Source organism: Monomorium pharaonis, chromosome 4 (assembly GCF_013373865.1).
Source record: "Monomorium pharaonis isolate MP-MQ-018 chromosome 4, ASM1337386v2, whole genome shotgun sequence".
NCBI classification, from domain to species: Eukaryota; Metazoa; Arthropoda; class Insecta; order Hymenoptera; family Formicidae; genus Monomorium; species Monomorium pharaonis.
Window position 1 is genome coordinate 24,424,257 of NC_050470.1, and position 19,752 is coordinate 24,444,008.

At 32.2% G+C, this 19,752-nt stretch overlaps 4 protein-coding genes across 12 annotated transcripts; 2 read left to right on the forward strand and 2 right to left on the reverse strand.

Annotated features, from left to right (window-relative positions):
- Positions 1–14: 14 nt before the first annotated feature.
- On the reverse strand, positions 15–5,076 carry LOC105828847 (small G protein signaling modulator 3 homolog). Of its 5 annotated transcripts, XM_012667387.3 has the most exons (17): positions 4,919–5,076; positions 4,797–4,828; positions 4,553–4,732; positions 3,906–4,087; positions 3,656–3,754; positions 3,381–3,544; positions 3,104–3,314; positions 2,888–3,018; positions 2,577–2,810; positions 2,389–2,483; positions 2,156–2,301; positions 1,954–2,051; positions 1,707–1,886; positions 1,489–1,599; positions 900–1,210; positions 632–792; positions 15–550 (listed from the first exon to the last, which is right to left on the reverse strand). In XM_012667387.3, exons 3-17 carry the CDS (start codon positions 4,619–4,621, stop codon positions 358–360), a joined length of 2,385 nt encoding a protein of 794 aa, XP_012522841.1. In that variant the 5' UTR covers positions 4,622–4,732; positions 4,797–4,828; positions 4,919–5,076; the 3' UTR covers positions 15–357. The 5 variants fall into 5 exon arrangements, with proteins under 5 accessions (XP_012522841.1, XP_028044829.1, XP_012522838.1 ...); XM_028189028.2 differs by lacking the exon at positions 4,797–4,828; XM_012667384.3 differs by having other exon boundaries at positions 4,553–4,828.
- A 612-nt stretch (positions 5,077–5,688) lies between these two features.
- On the forward strand, positions 5,689–15,267 carry LOC105828844 (ubiquitin carboxyl-terminal hydrolase 47). 3 transcript variants are annotated; one of them, XM_012667380.3, is made up of 18 exons: positions 5,689–5,834; positions 7,147–7,220; positions 8,171–8,380; positions 8,458–8,758; positions 8,869–9,047; positions 9,135–9,309; positions 9,374–9,495; positions 9,574–9,767; positions 9,861–10,072; positions 10,152–10,375; positions 10,457–10,624; positions 10,935–11,313; positions 11,422–11,784; positions 11,881–12,327; positions 12,404–12,657; positions 12,751–13,113; positions 13,191–13,357; positions 13,434–15,267. In XM_012667380.3, exons 3-18 carry the CDS (start codon positions 8,174–8,176, stop codon positions 13,582–13,584), a joined length of 3,906 nt encoding a protein of 1,301 aa, XP_012522834.1. In that variant the 5' UTR covers positions 5,689–5,834; positions 7,147–7,220; positions 8,171–8,173; the 3' UTR covers positions 13,585–15,267. The 3 variants fall into 3 exon arrangements, with proteins under 3 accessions (XP_012522834.1, XP_012522836.1, XP_036142205.1); XM_012667382.3 differs by lacking the exon at positions 5,689–5,834 and adding an exon at positions 5,928–6,164 and having other exon boundaries at positions 13,434–13,584; XM_036286312.1 differs by lacking the exons at positions 5,689–5,834; positions 7,147–7,220; positions 8,171–8,380 and having other exon boundaries at positions 8,644–8,765.
- Positions 15,268–15,897: 630 nt separating this feature from the next.
- On the forward strand, positions 15,898–16,905 carry LOC105828843. Its single transcript, XM_012667379.3, has 2 exons — positions 15,898–16,107; positions 16,180–16,905. Exons 1-2 carry the CDS (start codon positions 16,078–16,080, stop codon positions 16,444–16,446), a joined length of 297 nt encoding a protein of 98 aa, XP_012522833.1. The 5' UTR covers positions 15,898–16,077; the 3' UTR covers positions 16,447–16,905.
- Positions 16,906–17,497: 592 nt separating this feature from the next.
- On the reverse strand, positions 17,498–19,727 carry LOC118645400 (pyrimidodiazepine synthase-like). 3 transcript variants are annotated; one of them, XM_036286313.1, is made up of 6 exons: positions 19,641–19,725; positions 19,144–19,411; positions 18,950–19,055; positions 18,323–18,566; positions 17,985–18,209; positions 17,498–17,914 (listed from the first exon to the last, which is right to left on the reverse strand). In XM_036286313.1, the coding sequence occupies exons 2-6, from the start codon at positions 19,166–19,168 to the stop codon at positions 17,783–17,785; spliced, it is 732 nt and encodes a 243-aa protein (XP_036142206.1). In that variant the 5' UTR covers positions 19,169–19,411; positions 19,641–19,725; the 3' UTR covers positions 17,498–17,782. The 3 variants fall into 3 exon arrangements, with proteins under 3 accessions (XP_036142206.1, XP_036142207.1, XP_036142208.1); XM_036286315.1 differs by having other exon boundaries at positions 17,787–17,914; positions 18,089–18,209; positions 19,641–19,727; XM_036286314.1 differs by lacking the exons at positions 18,950–19,055; positions 19,144–19,411; positions 19,641–19,725 and adding an exon at positions 19,056–19,084.
- Between the last annotated feature and the right edge of the window lie 25 nt (positions 19,728–19,752).

The following is a 19,752-nucleotide window of genomic DNA, read 5'->3' on the forward strand; positions in this document are numbered from 1 at the left end:
ATAAGTAGGATCTCTTCTATCATAACTGTTTACTATCTATTGCAATTAAATAATATAAACTTTCATTAATAACATCTATAAATTATATATATATTATATAATTCGTCAAAACGAGATTATTCATTTGTACATTACATTCCTTAGTCATTAGAGTGTGCATTAAATTTCAAAATTTTAGATAATCTTTTTAATCGTTAAAATCGTGATATAAAAATTTTTTTTAAATTAAAAATATATTTAAATATATTTTGACTTTTTTATTATATTAAATTAGAGACTAGAAATGGAAAATTAGATCCCAAGTTTTTGGACGAAAAGAGATGGCATAGCCTTCTTAATTATTAACTATCTCATATGCTAAAGATCCCAACTAAATAAGTGATGTTTGACTAGCATATCACGAACTCCATCTTTTAAAGGCTGTGATTGTTCCTTTTTAGGCGGTAGTTCCCAGTCTGGATTCAAGTTAAATGCAAATTGGCTTAATATTCTTAATTCGCATTTTATTTGCACCCAACCTGGACTATTTATAAAACTCCACGGCTGATACCTAAACATTATATACATTATTATATCGAAATATATACTATATTACAGTACGTATATACATAAACAATGTATTTATACTTACCATTTTTGTACTACTTCAACACAAGAGCACAAAACTTCTAACCATAAATGAAGCACTTGTTCGTTTAATCCAAGACAGATAAGAGAACGTAATTTTACATCCATCTGAGCATGTGCATTATCATGTGTTAAATTTATAGATTGGACGCAACGATATAATAACTGAAAAAAATACCTTTATTATTTATTCAATATATTATCTTAACATATATATTATATTAACATTTAATATATTATATTTACACGGTACTAAATAAATAATCTGATACCTCTTCTGGGGTCAGAACTTTGCCATCTTCATCCAACCTGTACGTTTTGCATAGCACCAATCGACTATAAACAGAATTGAAATCTTTTTCCACTTCTCTGTTGGACGCTTCTTCTATAAATAACCACGGATGACAGGGCCCACCCAAAAATGATGGTCTCTTCATTCCATGTTCTAACACTGCTTTCACTGTGGGACACAGTGTACCTCTTACTAAATCAGTGACAGCTTCGCTAACTGCATCGTCTCCTGCGCATGTATACTGTTTACTTCGTTCATCTAGCAATTCTACAAATTTCGCGGGAAACCATCCTGAAAATATACATTATTAAATTAATATATTGAATGTATTTGCCATAAAATGAGAGAATAATATATAACTTTACTTTGAGGATTTGTATTATTAGCGGTATGTATTATAAAAATCATGAAAAGATGACACAATAAAATAAAAATTAATATAATAATATTAAATACAAAAATATTAAAGATTATTTATCCCTTACAAAAATCAACAGAATTTATAACATCATAAATTCATTTCATTGTACTTAAATAATACTACAATTCATTTTGCGTACATATATTACCTCTCAATCCATTCAATTCTCCTACCCAGCAATGTTCATCTTTTTGACTAATAATTGTAATTATATCATTCTTCCGGAAACCAAGTTCATCGTCATCGTGTCTCTCAAAATCTGTAATAAGATTAATGTCTTTGCAGAGCAGCGCATGCATGTTTTTCAACTAATTGATAAATAATGTGAGAATTATTTTTATTAAAATTATATTGCAACATATGTACCTAGTAAAGCTTTTGCTCGTCTTTTCCGTGTTCGTGATACATTGACATAATTATCATGGTCTTTTGCATGACTTTCCATTGTATAATCTGCTATAAGTACAGTATTATTTAATTTTGGATCAACATTTATAAAATGTCTTGCAACTTGTAAAATAGATTCTCTCAGATCGACTAAAATTTCTGAAAATTTATATATTAGATTAGATAAAAACAAATTTTATTAAAAATTTTGATTAGGTGCGCATACCTGTTTGACGAATATTTTTAGACTTTGCGTCGTCTTCACTGTCATCATTTCCAAATAAAATTGTTTGTAACATTGATTTGCTTCGTTTCATTTGACGTCTGCAAGAATACCATTAAGGATATAAGAGAAAACAAAAAAAATTTAAATTCTGATTATTAATATATTAAATAATAATACATAATGCACTTTTTATTATTTATACCTATTCAAATGTTGTTTTGGTAAGTTTGGTACTGCATCCGGATTCCCTACCAATCCGCCTTGATCAGCCATTAAATAAGCTAAATGACGACGTCGATGAGTCTCGACTAATACATCTGTCAATGATCCACTGACTTCTAAAGATACCTAAAAACATATAAAAATATCAAATATAATATTAAAATATTTTGATTTTGCTGTTTTTAAAATTATAAAAATTAAAAAAAAACATACATTGAATAATTGGTCCACATCATCAATGTCTCCTGGTATATCTGACAAGGCGTTAAATATTTGTGCGGAATTCTCCAATTGCTTTAAGTCTGTTTCTGAAAGAACATTTAATAATAATAAGCATAAAAAATATACGAAATTATATAAAATATTACTATATGACAAATATTTATCGAATATATATATACCTTTTATTTTCAACATTCCAAGTGTAATTTGGAATAAAACTATAGAACCATCAAAGAGGAACATGTCCCATATTCGTAATAATATCTTCATGTGTACAACTGATGCAAATAAAGTCAGAAACCAGTGCAGAGATATAAGACTTAATTCTATATCATGTTGCATCAAAACATGATCGATGTCAGGAAGATAATTAGCAACTAATGTGCGAAGTACTCTTTGATCAGCTTGAATACCTATAGAAATAATAATTATAATTGACACTAAATTTCTATGACTTAAAATATTTTATAAGATGGGTAAAATATCTTACCCAACAGTGTTGAAGAATAATAAGAAGCTGGTAACAAGTCTTCGACAATTGTTGCCATCATCCAAAATGCATCTTCCTCTTCCAAAAGTAATAATAATGATGCTGCCATTGTACCGGTACCTTGACAGTAACTTGATGTAGGATTGAAAATTAATATATTGATATTATATATTTAATTTTATAAAATAGCTTTAAAATTAATCATGTAATTCATACCCAATATCGGGATATAGCCAAGCTAAGGCACGCATAACGCGTCTTAAGCGGGGTATACCGGTACTATGGAGATGACTGAAACACGCATTTGCTGGCATAATACGAAGGAGATCTTTCTCTATTTGTTTATTAGTCATTAATGCATCGTTACCCGAGGCTTTCACTATATCTTTGTACATTATTTCAGATGAACACTTTTTCTGAAGTGCTCCTGTAATTAAAAATGTATTTTTGTAGCTTCTAAAATCGTCTACAATTGCAATTTGTCGTTTTGTACCTGACATGCGCATCCAAATTTGAGGTCTCAATGAATGGGGTATGCCACTGCGAACCATTTCACGTAATTTATCAGTACGTGGTAAATTTCGATCCCTATTTTGCCAGGAGAGTTCTGCCACCTCTTTGTTATGACTGAATTCCAAAAGAGCGACCCACTGCAATCTAAAATAGCAAATCAAAATTTTTTGTTATTTATACCTTTAATGTAGATACAATTGTAATAAGTATATTCTACATTAGATATTAGATGTGAAAAAAATATGATTAATTAACCTATGTTGAGGATCTTCGACGAATGGTATTCCTAATAATTTTTTCGAGTTCTGTTCAGGACCATCTTCTTCCTCCACGCGAAAACCGAATTCATCAAATCTAAATTAACAATTTTTAATATTTTGTAATACTGTAATTTTACAACACACAAATATATATTCTTTTAGGTATTTATAGAAAATTACAATATATATAATAAATAAATATACATGTTGCAAAAGAATTTTATTTGATACGTATTAAATTTTACCTATATTCAGGTTGAGAATTTGGATCATCGGGCTGATTCAACTTAGCTAAGATATCTTGCGGCCACATGGATGGAGTTAAAGCTGAAAATGGACCACCTGGTGCTGGTGACAAGGCCTCACCACATAAACTTCCAATTTCCATCTCGACCTCATCTTCAGAGATTGCTGTTTCCAATTTTTTCTAAAACACAATGGCATTTGACAAACATAAAATATGTGCAAGTAAATAAACGTAGAATAGTCTATGGATCTAAATCGACAATTTTTTTCATTCTTTGCTCACATGATTTTATTCATATAATATCATTATATTATTTCAACTTATTTATTTATAATAAATATATTTATTAACTTTTTTATCGTTCTTTTTCGTAAGATATTATTTTTTATATGTCTTTCATACATTTTCTCTTTCTGTCAATCTTTAAAACTTAAAAGTTCTGATATAGAGACCTATATAGTTCATAAGTTTAGTATTTACCCGTTGTTTTCGATTTATTTAACATATTTTTTACACGCTAAAAGAATTATTATAAATTTCCAAGAAATGATTTGCATAACGGGATGTTAACCGGACTTGATTCCACATGTTTATCAATCTGGCAGTGATAAAGCGTCGTAATGACTTGACCATTCGAATACACACGTTATGCTCCTCCTTCCCGACGTAACCATCGTGGTCGCGTACGTTGAAGAACGACTTGGCCAGGTCCATAGTGTAGAAACGTCCTCGGTCCGCGTCAACGCGTTAGACATCCATTGACATCTGCCCGTTCACCGTGATCTGTCAACGTCGCACGTCAGGGTATGGTGGAGTAGCGCAGCGCTGTGGAGCAACGTCATATACCGACAACGGAAAAAAAAGCCACTGGCCACTGCGTCACACTTACGTAGCGTCATCTGGGAGCTCTCATTTTAGGATCTTACCGGAACGAAAAAAAAGAGGGGAAAGAATTACGGTGTTCGATAACAAGTGGATTTCAGTGAAAAAATACTGGAATTATTTCGTTACCCGTTGCTGAGAACTTTAATTGCACTTTGTACATGCCCTTCCGGCTTTCTCCAGGTTTCTTAAATTGTTATAAATTCAATCTCCGTTAACCACACGTACATATATCTTGTGCGTAAGAGAAAAGTATATGTATGTAATATATATATAGTATGATCTGCCGGCTGACTTTGCAGAGAGGCTTACCATATGGGGATAAGACATGTGAGAAACGTCATCCGTGACGCGTTCAAGCCGTAACTTTGACAGCTCGACGTGCCACCCCGTTCTAAGGGCACAATTCCATGATTTTTCCCGTTATTAATTATTATCGATAAACTTAACGAATTAATTAATTGTTTGTACAAACAAAACAAAACTAAGAGTTATATTTCTTCTTAAAAGAATAAAAAGATTAATGTCCTTCTTATTTTGATTTTAATAAACATCTGTCCTTTTGGGGATACAACACATCACACACTTCACATTTTCCCTGCCATTTGTCCTCAGATTTTTGTTCTTTTTTAAATTTCTCTCTTTCTCTCTCAAAATTCAACAAAAAGACATAAAATCAGAAAAAGCGAAGACCTACTCGAGGGGCTTCCTCTTTGCACGACCCTGACCGGATGCTTCGTGCTCCGTTCCGGCATCACAGAAACAGTGCATCACAGAGGAGGAAGAGAGCACGAGGACGAAGTGAGGAGAGGAAGAGAGGAAACTCCGCCGAGATCCCGTTACCTGCGTTAGTTTCGCGAGGCGACAGCAGGGTGCAGCACCAAACAGTCGTCCCTCTCCTCACCGTCCGACTCCGCGAGTGCGAGTGAGTGAGTGTGAGAGCGAGTGATGCGCCGTCGTGCAGGAAAACATGGCGTAAAGTGAGTGCGTTGCACATGTGTCAGTGATTTCGGATAAGGGGTCAGTTCCTAAGTTCATCAAGTTGGTACGTACCGCTGTGCGTACGGCTGTGGCGAGCATCGGCGACCACGTCGCCGGACACGTTGGGAGCGGCAGGTCGGGCGGATACCGCGGACACTCGGTGCACGCGGGGGAACACGCCGGGAAGTCGGGAACGAGCGCGCAGCACGGGGACGGGCGCACGGGGCGAGCAGCGAGAGAGCGAGCGAGAGAGACGCTGGCTGGACTCTCTTCTCTCGGCCCAGTCTCCGCTCTGTCATTCGGCCGGCGGTTTATTTGTTCGCTCGTTTATTCACACAATCCGTCTTTCGGCGGATCTACTCCACTTTCAACCGGGTCGCGGCGGCTTACAGCGGTAAATGTCCGTCGTCGCCGCGAATCGGCGCCGACCGTATCGCAGAGTGATCTCGGTCATCGCCGATCGCGCGGACTCGGTCGCGGATGTATCCCCGCGGCGCGATATTGGAAGGGCGGTCCAACAGCATCGGAGACTTCCCCGACGGAGACGCATTCCGATCCCCTGAGTGTCGTGCCGCCTCTCGGCTCGGGTCTCCGTACGCGCCGATATATACGCCGCCTCTCGTGACTAAGCGAGCAAGGAGAAATATTTGTATTTGTATTTACATAACGCGCGTAATACACGCGTGACGCGCGAACAATGCGGCGTACTAGTAGTAATGCGGCGCGATGCAACTGGATCGAGAGATCCCCGATGAGAGGGAAATCGTTCCGGTCGACGATCTGTCTAAGAAGATTCTTTCCGTTGCCTTACCTGTGTCTTCTCCGACGAGAAGTGCTCGGACATGAATCTTGCAGGGACTCATTGAATATCTTGAAACTCTTCTCTTTAATTGCCTTCTAGTTTCTCTATACCAACTACTATCAAATATTAGTTGTGTTTATGAATAGATTTATATTTGCCGTTCTGTAAAATGTAAAATTTATCCTATCTGACAAAGTTTGGCATTCATACGGTGCAATTAAGTGCATATCGCAGAAGTAAATACATTATAAGAGAGATTATTTAAAAAAAAGAGAATATTTTGACAAAATTATTTATATTGAGAACAGCATGTCGCTGGTAATGATATTTGTCCGATCAGTTCTTCATATTATATGATCTTAAGGCCTTGTCTATAATAAAGATTTAAGCTTTAAATTAAGAAATTGACTAATCACAATTGTGAATTCTTATAAAAATTGACTGTAATTGACCAGTTTCTTATGGCTTAAAGCTTAAATCGTCATTGTAGACTAGGGGTAATATACATTTCTATTATAATATATATTTATTTTTTTAATATTATACATTAATACATGTTATTATACATTTTTAGGTTGGATCAATTGAGTAGAAGTAAGCTCTGTCTTATAAAGCATACATTATAAATAGACCATTAAAAAAGAATAGGTAAGTTTTAATAATAAAATCTAATTTAATTTCCAGATATATTTCATTTTTTGTAAGAACATTTTAGATGTAATCAACATAAACTTTGCATGTTATATATTTTTATTCAATTAGATGTTACTTGTAATTAAAAAATTGTTATTTAGAATGATAAATAGATATAAAAATAATTATATAGAAATACATATATTGTAAAATACATACTCTTTGTAAATATGTATACGACATCTAAATATGTAGAATCAGATTTATATGAGAATTTAAATGGAAATTTATAACTAATGTATAATATTTTAATGATAATTGTAATAATTATTTGATATTTAAATTTTGTCTCATGGTTAAAAAAGGACAATTATTAAAATACGAAAGTAGAGAAGTGAAAAGAGAGATGGGTTGCAATCTCAGAAAAGAGAGCCATTTCACAAGCTTGGTTTAGAAGACATTCTAAATATAGCTGGAGGCTCTATAGGCTTTCCGTACTGTGTCATGCCGCGTAGAGCAGCATCCTGCTGTGTTGCGTAGATCTCGCTCATTTTCCGCCGTCAGTATGGCAAAATGCCAATTTTTGTCTATTCAAAAGTATCTGTGATAAGTTTTTAATAATCACCAAATTTCACAAATAAGAAATACTACATTTTTTGTTCTGATGTCGTTATAACACAGTAATTTTCTTATTAAAAGAAGTCTTTATTGTAGAAACTTATTAATTAGTATTTATTCTAAAGATTTTTATTTTTATAATTTGATAATACATAATTTTATATACAGTTTCGATAGTTGCAAGTTGGCATTGTTACAATTATATTTATAACTGTACTAAAAGAGATCACATAAAACTAAATTTTCTTAGAATGTTATTTTATCATAAGAATATCTCAGATAATATTAATTGCTATAACAAATATACGATTTAATGAAACTTATACCTATTGGGATTTTGTTTACAGATCATGGTTTGCAAAGCTGGTGAAAAGAATCCAGTGAAAGTATGTGATGTTCAATTTAATATGCCTTCCGAGGCTAATCATAAACTTTGCACTAGCAAATTTTCCTTATATGTAACTACATGCGTAAAAGAACTCTACAGCTATGTTGAAGAATATTATCACATGCGACCAGACAGCTTTAAGTTGCTTCTATTTACGCCACACCAAACGGTTAATTATATTCTTTAAATATCTAATACTATACACATATATATGTGCTCTAATGTAATTTATATTATGTTTATTAGTACGATTTATCTAATTCGAAAGACAAAACGATGGAACAGATTGGAGTGGATTTCTCAGTTGATCCGAGTCTACCTGAAACGAAAAATACTCTATATGTCGTTGATCCAGCAGAGCCCTTTGTTATTGATTTAAGATCATTGAAGAACCTGGATTACAATTTGCCAACGTTTAATCTCACAGGTGCCTCACCGTCCCTTCAGCCAAGATGGACTGAAGAAAATGTTAGAGAAGACATTAGGGAAGACGTTAGGGATGGTAGAGAAGAAGTTAATTTCAAAAGTTTTATTAAAACTGAAACAAGTATGTTGTAAGCAGAATTTAAGAATTATTTTAATACAAATTTATATACATTAACAAAGTTTGTTTATTAGTACACTTAAATATATCTGTATATAATTAATTTCTTTAAGGCTACGTTGGTTTAGTCAATCAAGCAATGACTTGTTACTTGAACAGTCTTCTCCAAGCTTTATACATGACACCAGAATTTCGTAATGCACTATACAATTGGGAATATGTGGATGGTTCAGAGAAGGATGAAGCTCTAAGCATACCATATCAATTACAGAAATTATTTCTCAATTTACAGGTATAATATAACTTGATAAGCTATATATATATAATTAGTATGTATTATTAATATTAGTATATATTAATAATATAATCATGTTTTTAGACATCTACAAGATCTGCAGTAGAAACTACATCTTTAACGAAAAGCTTTGGATGGGATTCTACCGAAGCATGGCAACAGCATGATATTCAAGAGCTTTGTAGAGTGATGTTTGATGCATTGGAACAAAAATTCAAAAATACGGAACAAGCAGATCTAATCAATAGACTTTATGAAGGTACAAAATAACGTTACTTGTGCGAATTGTGACAATATCTGTAATTTGCTTTCTTTGTTGTTAGGAAAAATGATCGATTACGTTAAATGTCTTGAGTGTGGGACAGAGAAATCAAGAGAAGATACATTTCTTGATATCCCCTTACCTGTTAGACCATTTGGAAGCAATGTTGCATATAACAGTGTGGTAATATTTTGCTGCATGTTGTAATTTGACATTATTTATTTTATATACACATATAGGAAAAAGTTCTCTTTTTCGTAGGAAGAAGCAATTAGAGCATTTGTTCAATATGAAACATTGGAAGGAGCTAATCAGTATCATTGTGAAAAATGCAATAAAAAATGTGATGCACATAAAGGATTAAAGTTTACGAAATTTCCATATCTATTAACATTACATCTGAAACGGTTTGACTTCGATTATAAGACTTTCCACAGAATCAAGCTTAACGATAAGTATGTATATTTTACTATATTGTATTTGATCAATGAAAGGTCTATTCCTAATTTTGGATTAATTTCACACTACTGTGATCTGTGTTTTTACAGAGTCACGTTCCCAGACATATTAAATTTGAACTCTTTTATCTCGTCCACGAGTCAAGAATCTCCAAGTGGTGAAGAAGACATTGGCTTAGGTATCAAATGCGATGACAGTTCCACAACAGACAGTGGTACATTAGATGATGATTGTGCGCCGTGCGACAACAGCCTTTCCAACAGTAATCATTCAGCCAGTCATGATCAAGATGATGATGAAGGTATATAATATTATGGGTGTGAAATTATTTATCGAAATAATTTTCAGAATTATTAGAAGATGTGTATGTCCACCTCCAGGTATTGATATGAGCAACGGACCGTCGACATCGAATTGTACGACGCATAATCATGAAAACGAAAAGAATCGCGGTACTTATATGTTGGGAAAAGGCCCGTACATGTATGAATTATTTTCAATTATGATTCATAGCGGCAGTGCGAGCGGAGGTCATTATTATGCCTATATAAAAGATTTTAGGACTCAAGAATGGTTATGTTTTAATGACCAAAGTGTAACTCAAGTATGAAAATTTATTTTGCAGTAACTTATTGTATTTCTCTTGACATTATTAATGATTTTTTCAATTGCGTTATATTTTCAGATAACTTACGACGATATCCAGAAAACATATGGCGGTGGACCTTCGAGGGCGTATTATAGCGGTGCATATAGCAGCAGTACGAATGCTTATATGCTCATGTATAGGCAAATTGATCGTACTCGTAATACTCTACCTATGCAAACTCAAGATTTTCCACGACATATTCAGGTAAAAACTAGAACCCAAATATTATATAAATTCAAGTAAATTGTGTAATGACTTTAAATTGGAATAGTTTATACATTTTGAATAGAATAGTATTTTATTTATTACGAATTTATACGAAATAATTAATACGAATTTATTTAATGGAATAAAAAATGAAAATTTTTAAACGATGTAAGAATTTTAATTGTAACAGGTCTTTAACAACTAATGTATGCAAAGTTTTTTAAAATTATATCATAGGAAATATATCGAGTCTTTTTCTGAAGTATTCTATATTACTCATTATATTATTTTGTTATCTTATTTATAGGAGTTATTGAAAAAAATGAAGGAAAGTGAAGATAATGACAAAAAAAATCGTGAAAAGCAAATGTCTATACCTAGATTGAAAGTGTACTGTCATCATCCAGTAGAAGGAAAATTGATGAATGTCAAATTATATGTTATGCCTGATATTACATGGGCTGAAGCAACAGAGAAAGCATATAAGAAATTTGGTCTTGAAAATGTAGTGAGTCTGGATCAATGTCGTTTAGTTAGTTATGAACATAATACTGATTTAATAGAATGTAGTTACGATGATCGAGAGCATGAACCTGTTGGGTATATATGGCGTCTTTCACGTCGATTTGATTTATTGTTAGAAATTCGTCGCAAAGATCAAAAGTTTGAGACGTATTTACCAGGTGGTGAGTACAGAACAGAATGAGTGCGTGTTGTGTATGTGCGTGCGCGCGCGCGAGATGCGTGACTAATTATAAAATTAAAATTTCAACTTTTTCAATATTACGTTTCAGGAGTTGCAACCAAAGTATTTGTCATAGACGTAGCCCGAGAAGAAATAATTGATGGTCCGATCGATATCAGAGGTTTATTGTCACAAAGTGTCAAAGAATATAAACAAACCGTAGGAAAAATTGTTAATATGGATCCTAAACAAATGAAAGTAATGTTACAAAAATTTCCGGAAACCAGGCCAGTAGAAAATGATGATAGTGATCTTCAGACTGAAGGATTTTATAACGCGAATAAAGTATTCATATCAACGATGTATGATATAGATAATAATAAACCTTTTCAAGAATCAACGGTACACAGAATAATAGAGAGTTTTAGATATGTTTTCTTTTTACATGTTCAGTTACCAGATACCAGTAAAGGTATGATTTTTAAATAGTTTACAGGATATGTTAAATAGCAATTATACAATTGTAACTTCTATATGAAAATTTTAATTTGTTGTGATTTCTATGCAGAAACATTGGAAGAATTAAATATTCCATTGTTAGATGATAAATATGAGGAAAACGAAAAGCCTGTTACTGGTCCATCTAAACTTGGCTCTATTGACTCATATTGGGACGCTAAATACAGTGAAACATTGAAAGGTACACGAGGTAACGATGATGTCACCACACGAAATATAAGTCCTCAGTTAGGGGAGGTTGAGGAATGGAATACTCCAGAACAGAGTAACAGTGAAGATAGTAGCCTTAGCGATAGTGATAAGACGTTGGTTGGTGATGCACCGGATGATATCGAAATTGAAGTAGAATCGTGGCAGTACAATCATAGGCGAAACTTTAGAGATAGGCGAAAAAATAAAATTTCAAGGCAATTCGAAATAGAAAATTGGGATGTTGATGACGAGTCTGATTATTATTTTAGAGCTACACCATATGCAGATAGTACTCAACAAAAACGTACGTTAATTGTAAAAATTAATTTTAGGTAATAGTTGTTAGTCCTTTAATTTAATTATCTTTTTCTTTTTTATAGTACTTAAAGTATTAGTGGATAAAAGAATGAGATTGAGCACTTTGAAGAAAGATTTAGAACCATTTGTAGGTGTACCTGTGGAGTATTTTAAAGTTTTTCGTCAATCAAATTCTGGTGAATCAGAATGCAGTTGTTTGACAGAGCAGCTTAATTCATATGATGATGGTGAGAGACTTAATGTAAAACTCGGGCGAGCCTTGCGTAATGGAGAATTTAAAGTAAAATTGTATCAGCTACTGATTAACTCTATAGAGGTTTGTCTCATTTTTTCATATTTTATACACATAGAAAATTCTATGTTTTATTATGTTATCAAGATTTCTTATTATGCATTAACATTTTATTAGCCTTATAAATTCTTATGTGAATGGATTGTCTCGAAAGATATGACGGTTGGGCATGCGAAAAAAGAGATATTGGCAGAAATAAAGAGAAAATATGATGTAGATATACCATATGAAAAATGCCGGCTTAGGAAAAAATATTGTAAGACAGCCTCGAAAGTATTTCTGAATGAACAGAAGTTTGAGGATCTCCGATTTCATTCACAATTTGAAATGATTGTTCAAGAGCTACCAGATAAAGAGACGGTCACAGACACTAATCAGATTGTCCTGTTCGTCAGAAGGTGGCTGCCAGCAAAATTGATATTGGGACAATTTCAAGAAATTGTCATGGATAATAGAACCGTCGAAGAACTGAAAAAGAAAGTTAGTTGCATAAAACAATCGTTGTATGTATAAGATGATAAAATAGATGTCAATAGTTATTGTTTGTTTTTTTTTAGCTTTCCTCAATATCAGATATTCCGGAAGAGCACATAGATATAGCAAAGGGGAAAGGTATTTTTCCATGTGACAATTCTGTGCTGCGGATCCAAAATGAGCACGATTGGAACGAACATCACGATAGTTTATCTTTTAATTTTGAAGATGGTGCCGTCTTCTTGTACAGGTATATGTTCATTATATTTCTTGACCATTAAATTAATGTGAAATACTTTATAATCTCATTTTGTTTTTTATTTTAGGGACAATAGGGAAAAACCAAAACATTTAAATCCTGATGAGGTAATGGAAATCGCTCTTAAGGAAAATTCACGCTTAACACCACTTTCTACTACTTCGAGTTACAGTCCACGTCGGGAGAGAGCACTTAAAATATATTTGGATACCGAATGATCGTCCATAGAGAGATAGCGTCAATCTCCTAAAAATGAGTTGCTAAATAGACAGATGTGTGAACACAAAACATTTTTGCATAAAATATTTGCGTATTGGATATTTGCAAAATCACATTTTCTCAATACAATATTTCCTCGAATGCCAAATGTTTTGTGTTCCAATGAGTCTTCAGCATTTCAAAGCTTCCGCGTTCCTAAAAGTTTATGGTTTTTTCAAAACTATTGAATTTTTGAAAGTGTTTGAATTCATGAATTGTTATATAGTAACATATAATTCGGAATCTCGGTATTTACACCTGATTTCGAGATTTCTAGACTTCATATGAAGTGTAAAATATTTTCGATATCGCCTGGTCTGTTGAATCAGTTTTCCATCTATAGAATCAAACTAAGCAGCACAATTAATCATAAAAAAAACTTAATTATACAGCGATGAGAACAAATGTTATGATTTAATGAAAATTATCCTTTCACATGCATGACTTCTCAATAATTTGCGTGGCAACTTGTGTTCCTGTTACTCTACTATTTTTGCGAATCTGTTCGGTTTTCTCTATTGAATGTAGGGAAACTTTTATATATCTATTAAAATGTATTTATAAAATTATATAAAATAACAGCTTTGTGCTTTTTTATTGGAATATACTTATCTGTTTAGTATTATATACAAAAGTTATTCTCGACAATACTTTGTCACTTATATGCCACAATGACGATTAACTTGTATTTTTCTAGTGTATTAAACTTATGAATTTGCTACTGAAACTTTAATAAGTTTTATCAATCATTTTAATCTAAAATGTGTGTATGTGTATATATATGGCATTTTAACTTGACAATTATTTAATAACTTATGTTATCACGTGTATGTTTTATTGTTTTCAATTAACTGATGTAATTAATAATGCATGAATTCAAAAATAATGCCAGAAAAAAATTATTTTTCAGACAGAGATCTTAATAAAGAAATGGATAATTTATTACCAAGAAACCACGTTTTCCCATTTCTCACTGTATTATTAATATACATGAAACTCGAGCAATTTTGTTGTTCAATTTACATTTGATTATCGCTTGTATTTTAAGATATATACATATCATTACATCATCTTTGCAGTAACATTAAATATTGAGAATAACTTTTTATAGGTTCAGAAAACGTGTAGGGAAATGTTTTGGCTTGAAAGTGTGAAACATTCATTGCTTTAGCTGCTAATATTTATTTGCTTGGAAACTGCTTTTTGTTGATTTTTTTTTCTCATAAAGATGAAAGATTGATTGAAGTAGACCAAGTGATAATTTGATAGTTCTATTTGTTGCATCTTAATTTATTTTGTTATCCTCTATTAACGTTTTATTTATAATTTTGAAGTTAAGCTTCACACATCGTCTGATCATTTTTATAACCGTTGAACGAAGAAAATGTCGATGCTGATATTATCTTTTAGCAAGGTAGATACCAATGAAGGCAGTGAGCTTTTGATCTTTTTCTTGTGAATGTTTTTTTGAATGTGTTAATTGTAAGATCATGGAATACATCTCTCTAGACATGGATATACAGATTGTAATTTGAAACTCTTTAATCAATCGGCGATCAAAGGTTATTCTCTGTATAATACACTGAAGTTATAAAACGAATTATATTTATAATTATTAACAATGAAAAATTGAAGTGTCTGAATTTTTGTTTAGATTACTTAATTTTCATACCTTTCTCATCCTTATCCAATCCGAAGAAATTAAAAAATGTATACAAATGTATACAATACATATATACTTAAAAATAATTAATATAAACATTTCGAATTTTTTTCTTTATTGTAAAACATACATATATTAATATAAAAAGATATATCAACACGGAAAAGTCAACATTTAATGTAGTTAATATAATTATTAAATGACTTAAATATTTGGAATAATTAAAATTAAGATTTGGAATAAATAAATTTAAGAAAATATTAGTCTTTCAGTATTATCATTTTTGGGATAATTTTGATATATATTTCGTTGAAATTATGCGTAAAGATCAACTGGAAAAATTTTATGTATTTACAAATAACTATATAATTTATTATCCTTAATCTAATTTTTTTCAAAGAAAAATTAATAATCCTATTTGCAACAAAATTGGTGCAGGTATTAATCGATAAGTTAATCACCAATTAATTTAATCGGAGTTTGATTGAAATCGCCCTAGGTTCTAAAAGAACTAAGCTCTTTCTTGAACCAACAGTCATGGTGCAAGGATATGTATCTAGATGTGATTCATTCAAGCTGGAGCAGCTTTAAGCGTAATAGTACTCCCAACTCCCAACACTGTGCAGTGTGTATCGTCAGCTCGCTCTCTTTAGTTTATTCCTTCATATGTATGTAGCATATGTGTCACACTTGTCAATCAGAGATATTTCTTTGCAAGTGTGTCAAGGAATTTATTGCGAAGGATACTTGCGAAGAAAAGTAAATACAAGTGTATATTCAATTGTACACAATGACACGTGACGATACCATCATTACTAAGGTACTGATAATCTTTTTCATTTCTTTTTAATTCGAACAAAAATTTAGATTAATTTAATCCTCTATATTTTAGATGGAACACGTGGAGGAAAGCTTAAAAGATACTTTATATAGGGTCGAAATGATCGAGAGAAAGCTCAAGACAAAACTACTCACTGCAGAAAATCGAGAGAAATTAGAGAATGAGCTCGAGGAAGTTAAAGAAGTTCTCAGGCGAAACGAAAAAGAGTTGCAAAACTTAAGAAAGGAAAACTCAAAGTCTTTTATGATAACAGCGTGCTTGGTATTTGTGTGCTTCCTTATATATGGAATATATTTATTGATTTTCGGAAATGTTTAATGTTCGTTAGGAAATTGTAATATTAATTTATTTTTTGTAATTTTTTATAAGTATAAAATACAGTTGACTAAGTACCAATTACGTCAGATTTTATAAACATTGAATTTGTTTCATAAAATGTACACAAAAATTTATATTTTAATTTTGATATCTTTTTTACTGTTATATATATAATCGATTAGCTACATATATAATTATTAATGTTCTATCGCGAATAATGTTGCCAATAATATAGTAAACATCAGCATTGTGTGTATGTTGTGTGTTTGTATGTGTATGTGACATATAGAAATATTATTTAAAAGTAGTATATTACATCAAAATACATATGTAAATAGTAATATTGTAATAAATATATTTCAGATATGTATGTAGATTATATGCAAAAATTTGCGTAATGTTTGAAATATCCTGTATCTATGTATATACATGTATATATTACATCTACTTGCAAAAATATTTTTTCACATATTAATGTAACAATCAAAAATGTGTTTTGTAAAGTAATATTTTTTTAATTATCACACTAAACAATAATTATAAATAACGCAAAACAAATAGAGATCAGGATCGAAACGTTTGTTTGATATTGTTTGTAATTATTGTTTAGAATGCATAGACTCATCAGCCTACTTTTATTTCACAACTTTGAATTTTGTAAACCTGTTATCTTTACTTTTAATTTTTAAATTTATTCGAACGGTACATGTTTAAAATTTTTTATCTTTATTAAAATTTATTTTGGCTTACATTTCTTATTAAACGATTTTAAGAAGCTCACTAAATCTTGCATTTTAACGATTTGAAATTCGTTTTCTTAGAGCATTAAACTCATACCACATATTTGAATTTGAATAGACTACACAAGAACTTTTAGTTTTTACCATCGAACTTGGTTCAATAGACTTAAGTTCTGTAATAATTATTTCAATATTGTTTTATCACTTTTGTGAAATTGTCAAATATATGTAAGAATTCACATAGTGTTTGAAATGTCCTGTGTGTATAATCAGGTATACATCTGCAATAATGATATATAGTATAAACGCACTTTTTTATGCAAAAGAAATTTTTATTTTTATGTGTTAACCAATATAACAATCAATAAAAACACCTCTGTTTTATAAACTAATTAGTATCTGTTTTAGATATTACATAAAGTAGTATATTACATAAATTTAAGTATATAGTATATAGAATTATAACATATAAGTATGTAAAATTATAGGTAGTACTTTACTATGCAGAAAATAGCAACATACGAAGTAAGCGTATTGCCCGAGCTCAAAACATTTTAAGATGGAATGAACCATAAATGCATAAATTTGGATTAGCTTTAGCTATTGACTATTAAATCATATTGAGGTGTCCCTGCTAGACGACTGCGCATATACTTGGCATGTACTTCGGCATCCAGAAAACTGCCGCTCACCGCAGGATCCTCTTTCATGGCAACTCTCCATTCAAGCTACATTATGTAAAAATATTTATGACAATTGATGAACATGCCTGCTTCCAATGATATATAATATTATTACCAGTCGCAAAAAACGATCCCGAGGTATAACAAACTGCTCTCCCTTTATAATCCTTATCACATCTGCTCTTTCACACCATGGCCATATCATAAGGTCCAACATACCAGGTTTGCTGCCTCCAAAAAAGGGAGTTTCTCTCCTCGCCAATTCCTGATCAAAGAGTTCTAAGCCAGTTAACGCCTCATTGAATACATCCTGCTCCAATGCCATTTCTGAATAAAGTGCCTGAAAGCCAAGTATAATAATCATTAAATAATCATATGGTAATTAGCATACTTGAGAATTAGACAAGGATATGCATGTAAATATTTCAAAGTTAAAATCAGAGTAACAAATACCTTATAAATAGTCGATATTACTGTATTAAATCTATCGATCAATAATTTATCTTTAGCTTTTGCTAAAGGATTACTTGGATACAGCTTGTTCTGTGGATATGCGTCGTCCAGATAATCAGCGATAATTAGGCTTTCATACAGCGTTTCTCCATCCTCCAATTCGATACAAGGAACTTTATTCAAGGGGCTCTTTTCTATCAACCAATCTGGCTTGTGCGTTAGATTCACATTCACAATGTCGTATCTAAAAGTGAAATAAGCAGCAAGGAAAGAATTAGTATATAAATAGAAACATATAAAACATACAAAATTATTAAGGACTATTACGCAATTAGAAAATTGTTTTTATAGAAACAGATCTTTTTTTCCATACTTTGTTAAATTAATATATTAATTTAAAAAATATATACATATATTACATTTTAGAAAGAGGTCTTTTGTATACCTACATGTCAATAAATATAAAAAGATTTTATACATACTAAATTACTTAGAAATAATAACTTTTAGGAAATATATAAAAAAAATTAAATATATAGTTTTAAAGTATGCTAAAGAAGTTCGCAACTCCAAATAAAAAACTGACGAATAAAGCCAATGGTTCATCGTGCAACAAATCGTGCTTACGGAATTCGCTTAGCATCCAGCACGAGGTGTATTCTCTGTGCGTACGGGCAGAAGCGCATGCTGTACAAGCGTATTTTGCCGGGTACGAGGGGCGGTGGTACCGAACCTGAAAGAAGGCATATTCATTCATTCGTTCCTCATGAAATCTGTTAATTGCGCGTTGCACGATTTACGCGATGTAAATAATTTTCTACCGGTACTCAGATGCTTCACGCTCATCCTGATCCTCGTATTTAGTACGTCGGAACCAGTGCAGTCAGAAATGTGGCTTTGGTACGTCAAACCCAGAACACGTCAGAAAAACTTTCGGGTCCCACCTACGTAAAGCTCATTCACATTCTGTGCATTCCGTTCACCGGTGAACTAGTCGACGAGGAATGAATATCGATGATATGATAGTCAAGTACGACTACAGAAGGCACACGTATCAACGTATGTACGGTCAGTCGATCAGAGAGGAACCTGAGAACAGTCAACGCGTCGTTTTAGATGTTTTCATGTATCAGCGCCTCTATATGTACAAAATGTGCACATTGAACTATATGTAATCAAATATCTATGAATCCCGTAGGTAATGTGCATGATTTTTCTCTTCTATATGCTATGTCTACGTTTATTTGGTTCTGTTTCATGCTATACCCGTAAATTTTACAATTTATATGCATTCATGATTTGATAAAAATTCACTTACGGAGTCGACAGAGCGTCCGATGCGTCCGATCATGTCTGATCGACACTGGAGCGTCAGGCAACATGGCGGCGGCAGCGGCGTACGTGATGGTACGTGACTCGCGGCGGTAGTC

What these genes read in the sequence shown, in the direction of transcription:
- LOC105828847 (XM_028189028.2), bottom strand. Translation starts at nt 4,621, where the DNA reads ATGGACCTGGCCAAGTCGTTCTTCAACGTACGCGACCACGATGGTTAC. An exon ending in GTCGAAGATCCTCAACATAG is followed by an intron (nt 3,545 to 3,655) that starts GTTAATTAATCA and finishes TTGCTATTTTAG; the next exon opens with ATTGCAGTGGGTCGCTCTTT. An exon ending in GTTGAAGTAGTACAAAAATG is followed by an intron (nt 551 to 631) that starts GTAAGTATAAAT and finishes TATAATGTTTAG; the next exon opens with GTATCAGCCGTGGAGTTTTA.
- LOC105828844 (XM_012667380.3), top strand. Translation starts at nt 8,174, where the DNA reads ATGGTTTGCAAAGCTGGTGAAAAGAATCCAGTGAAAGTATGTGATGTT. An exon ending in TGATCAAGATGATGATGAAG is followed by an intron (nt 10,073 to 10,151) that starts GTATATAATATT and finishes GTCCACCTCCAG; the next exon opens with GTATTGATATGAGCAACGGA. An exon ending in TGAGACGTATTTACCAGGTG is followed by an intron (nt 11,314 to 11,421) that starts GTGAGTACAGAA and finishes ATTACGTTTCAG; the next exon opens with GAGTTGCAACCAAAGTATTT.
- LOC105828843 (XM_012667379.3), top strand. Translation starts at nt 16,078, where the DNA reads ATGACACGTGACGATACCATCATTACTAAG. An exon ending in ACGATACCATCATTACTAAG is followed by an intron (nt 16,108 to 16,179) that starts GTACTGATAATC and finishes TCTATATTTTAG; the next exon opens with ATGGAACACGTGGAGGAAAG.
- LOC118645400 (XM_036286313.1), bottom strand. Translation starts at nt 19,168, where the DNA reads ATGAGCGTGAAGCATCTGAGTACCG. An exon ending in CGTGAAGCATCTGAGTACCG is followed by an intron (nt 19,056 to 19,143) that starts GTAGAAAATTAT and finishes GCCTTCTTTCAG; the next exon opens with GTTCGGTACCACCGCCCCTC. An exon ending in GGGATCGTTTTTTGCGACTG is followed by an intron (nt 17,915 to 17,984) that starts GTAATAATATTA and finishes TACATAATGTAG; the next exon opens with CTTGAATGGAGAGTTGCCAT.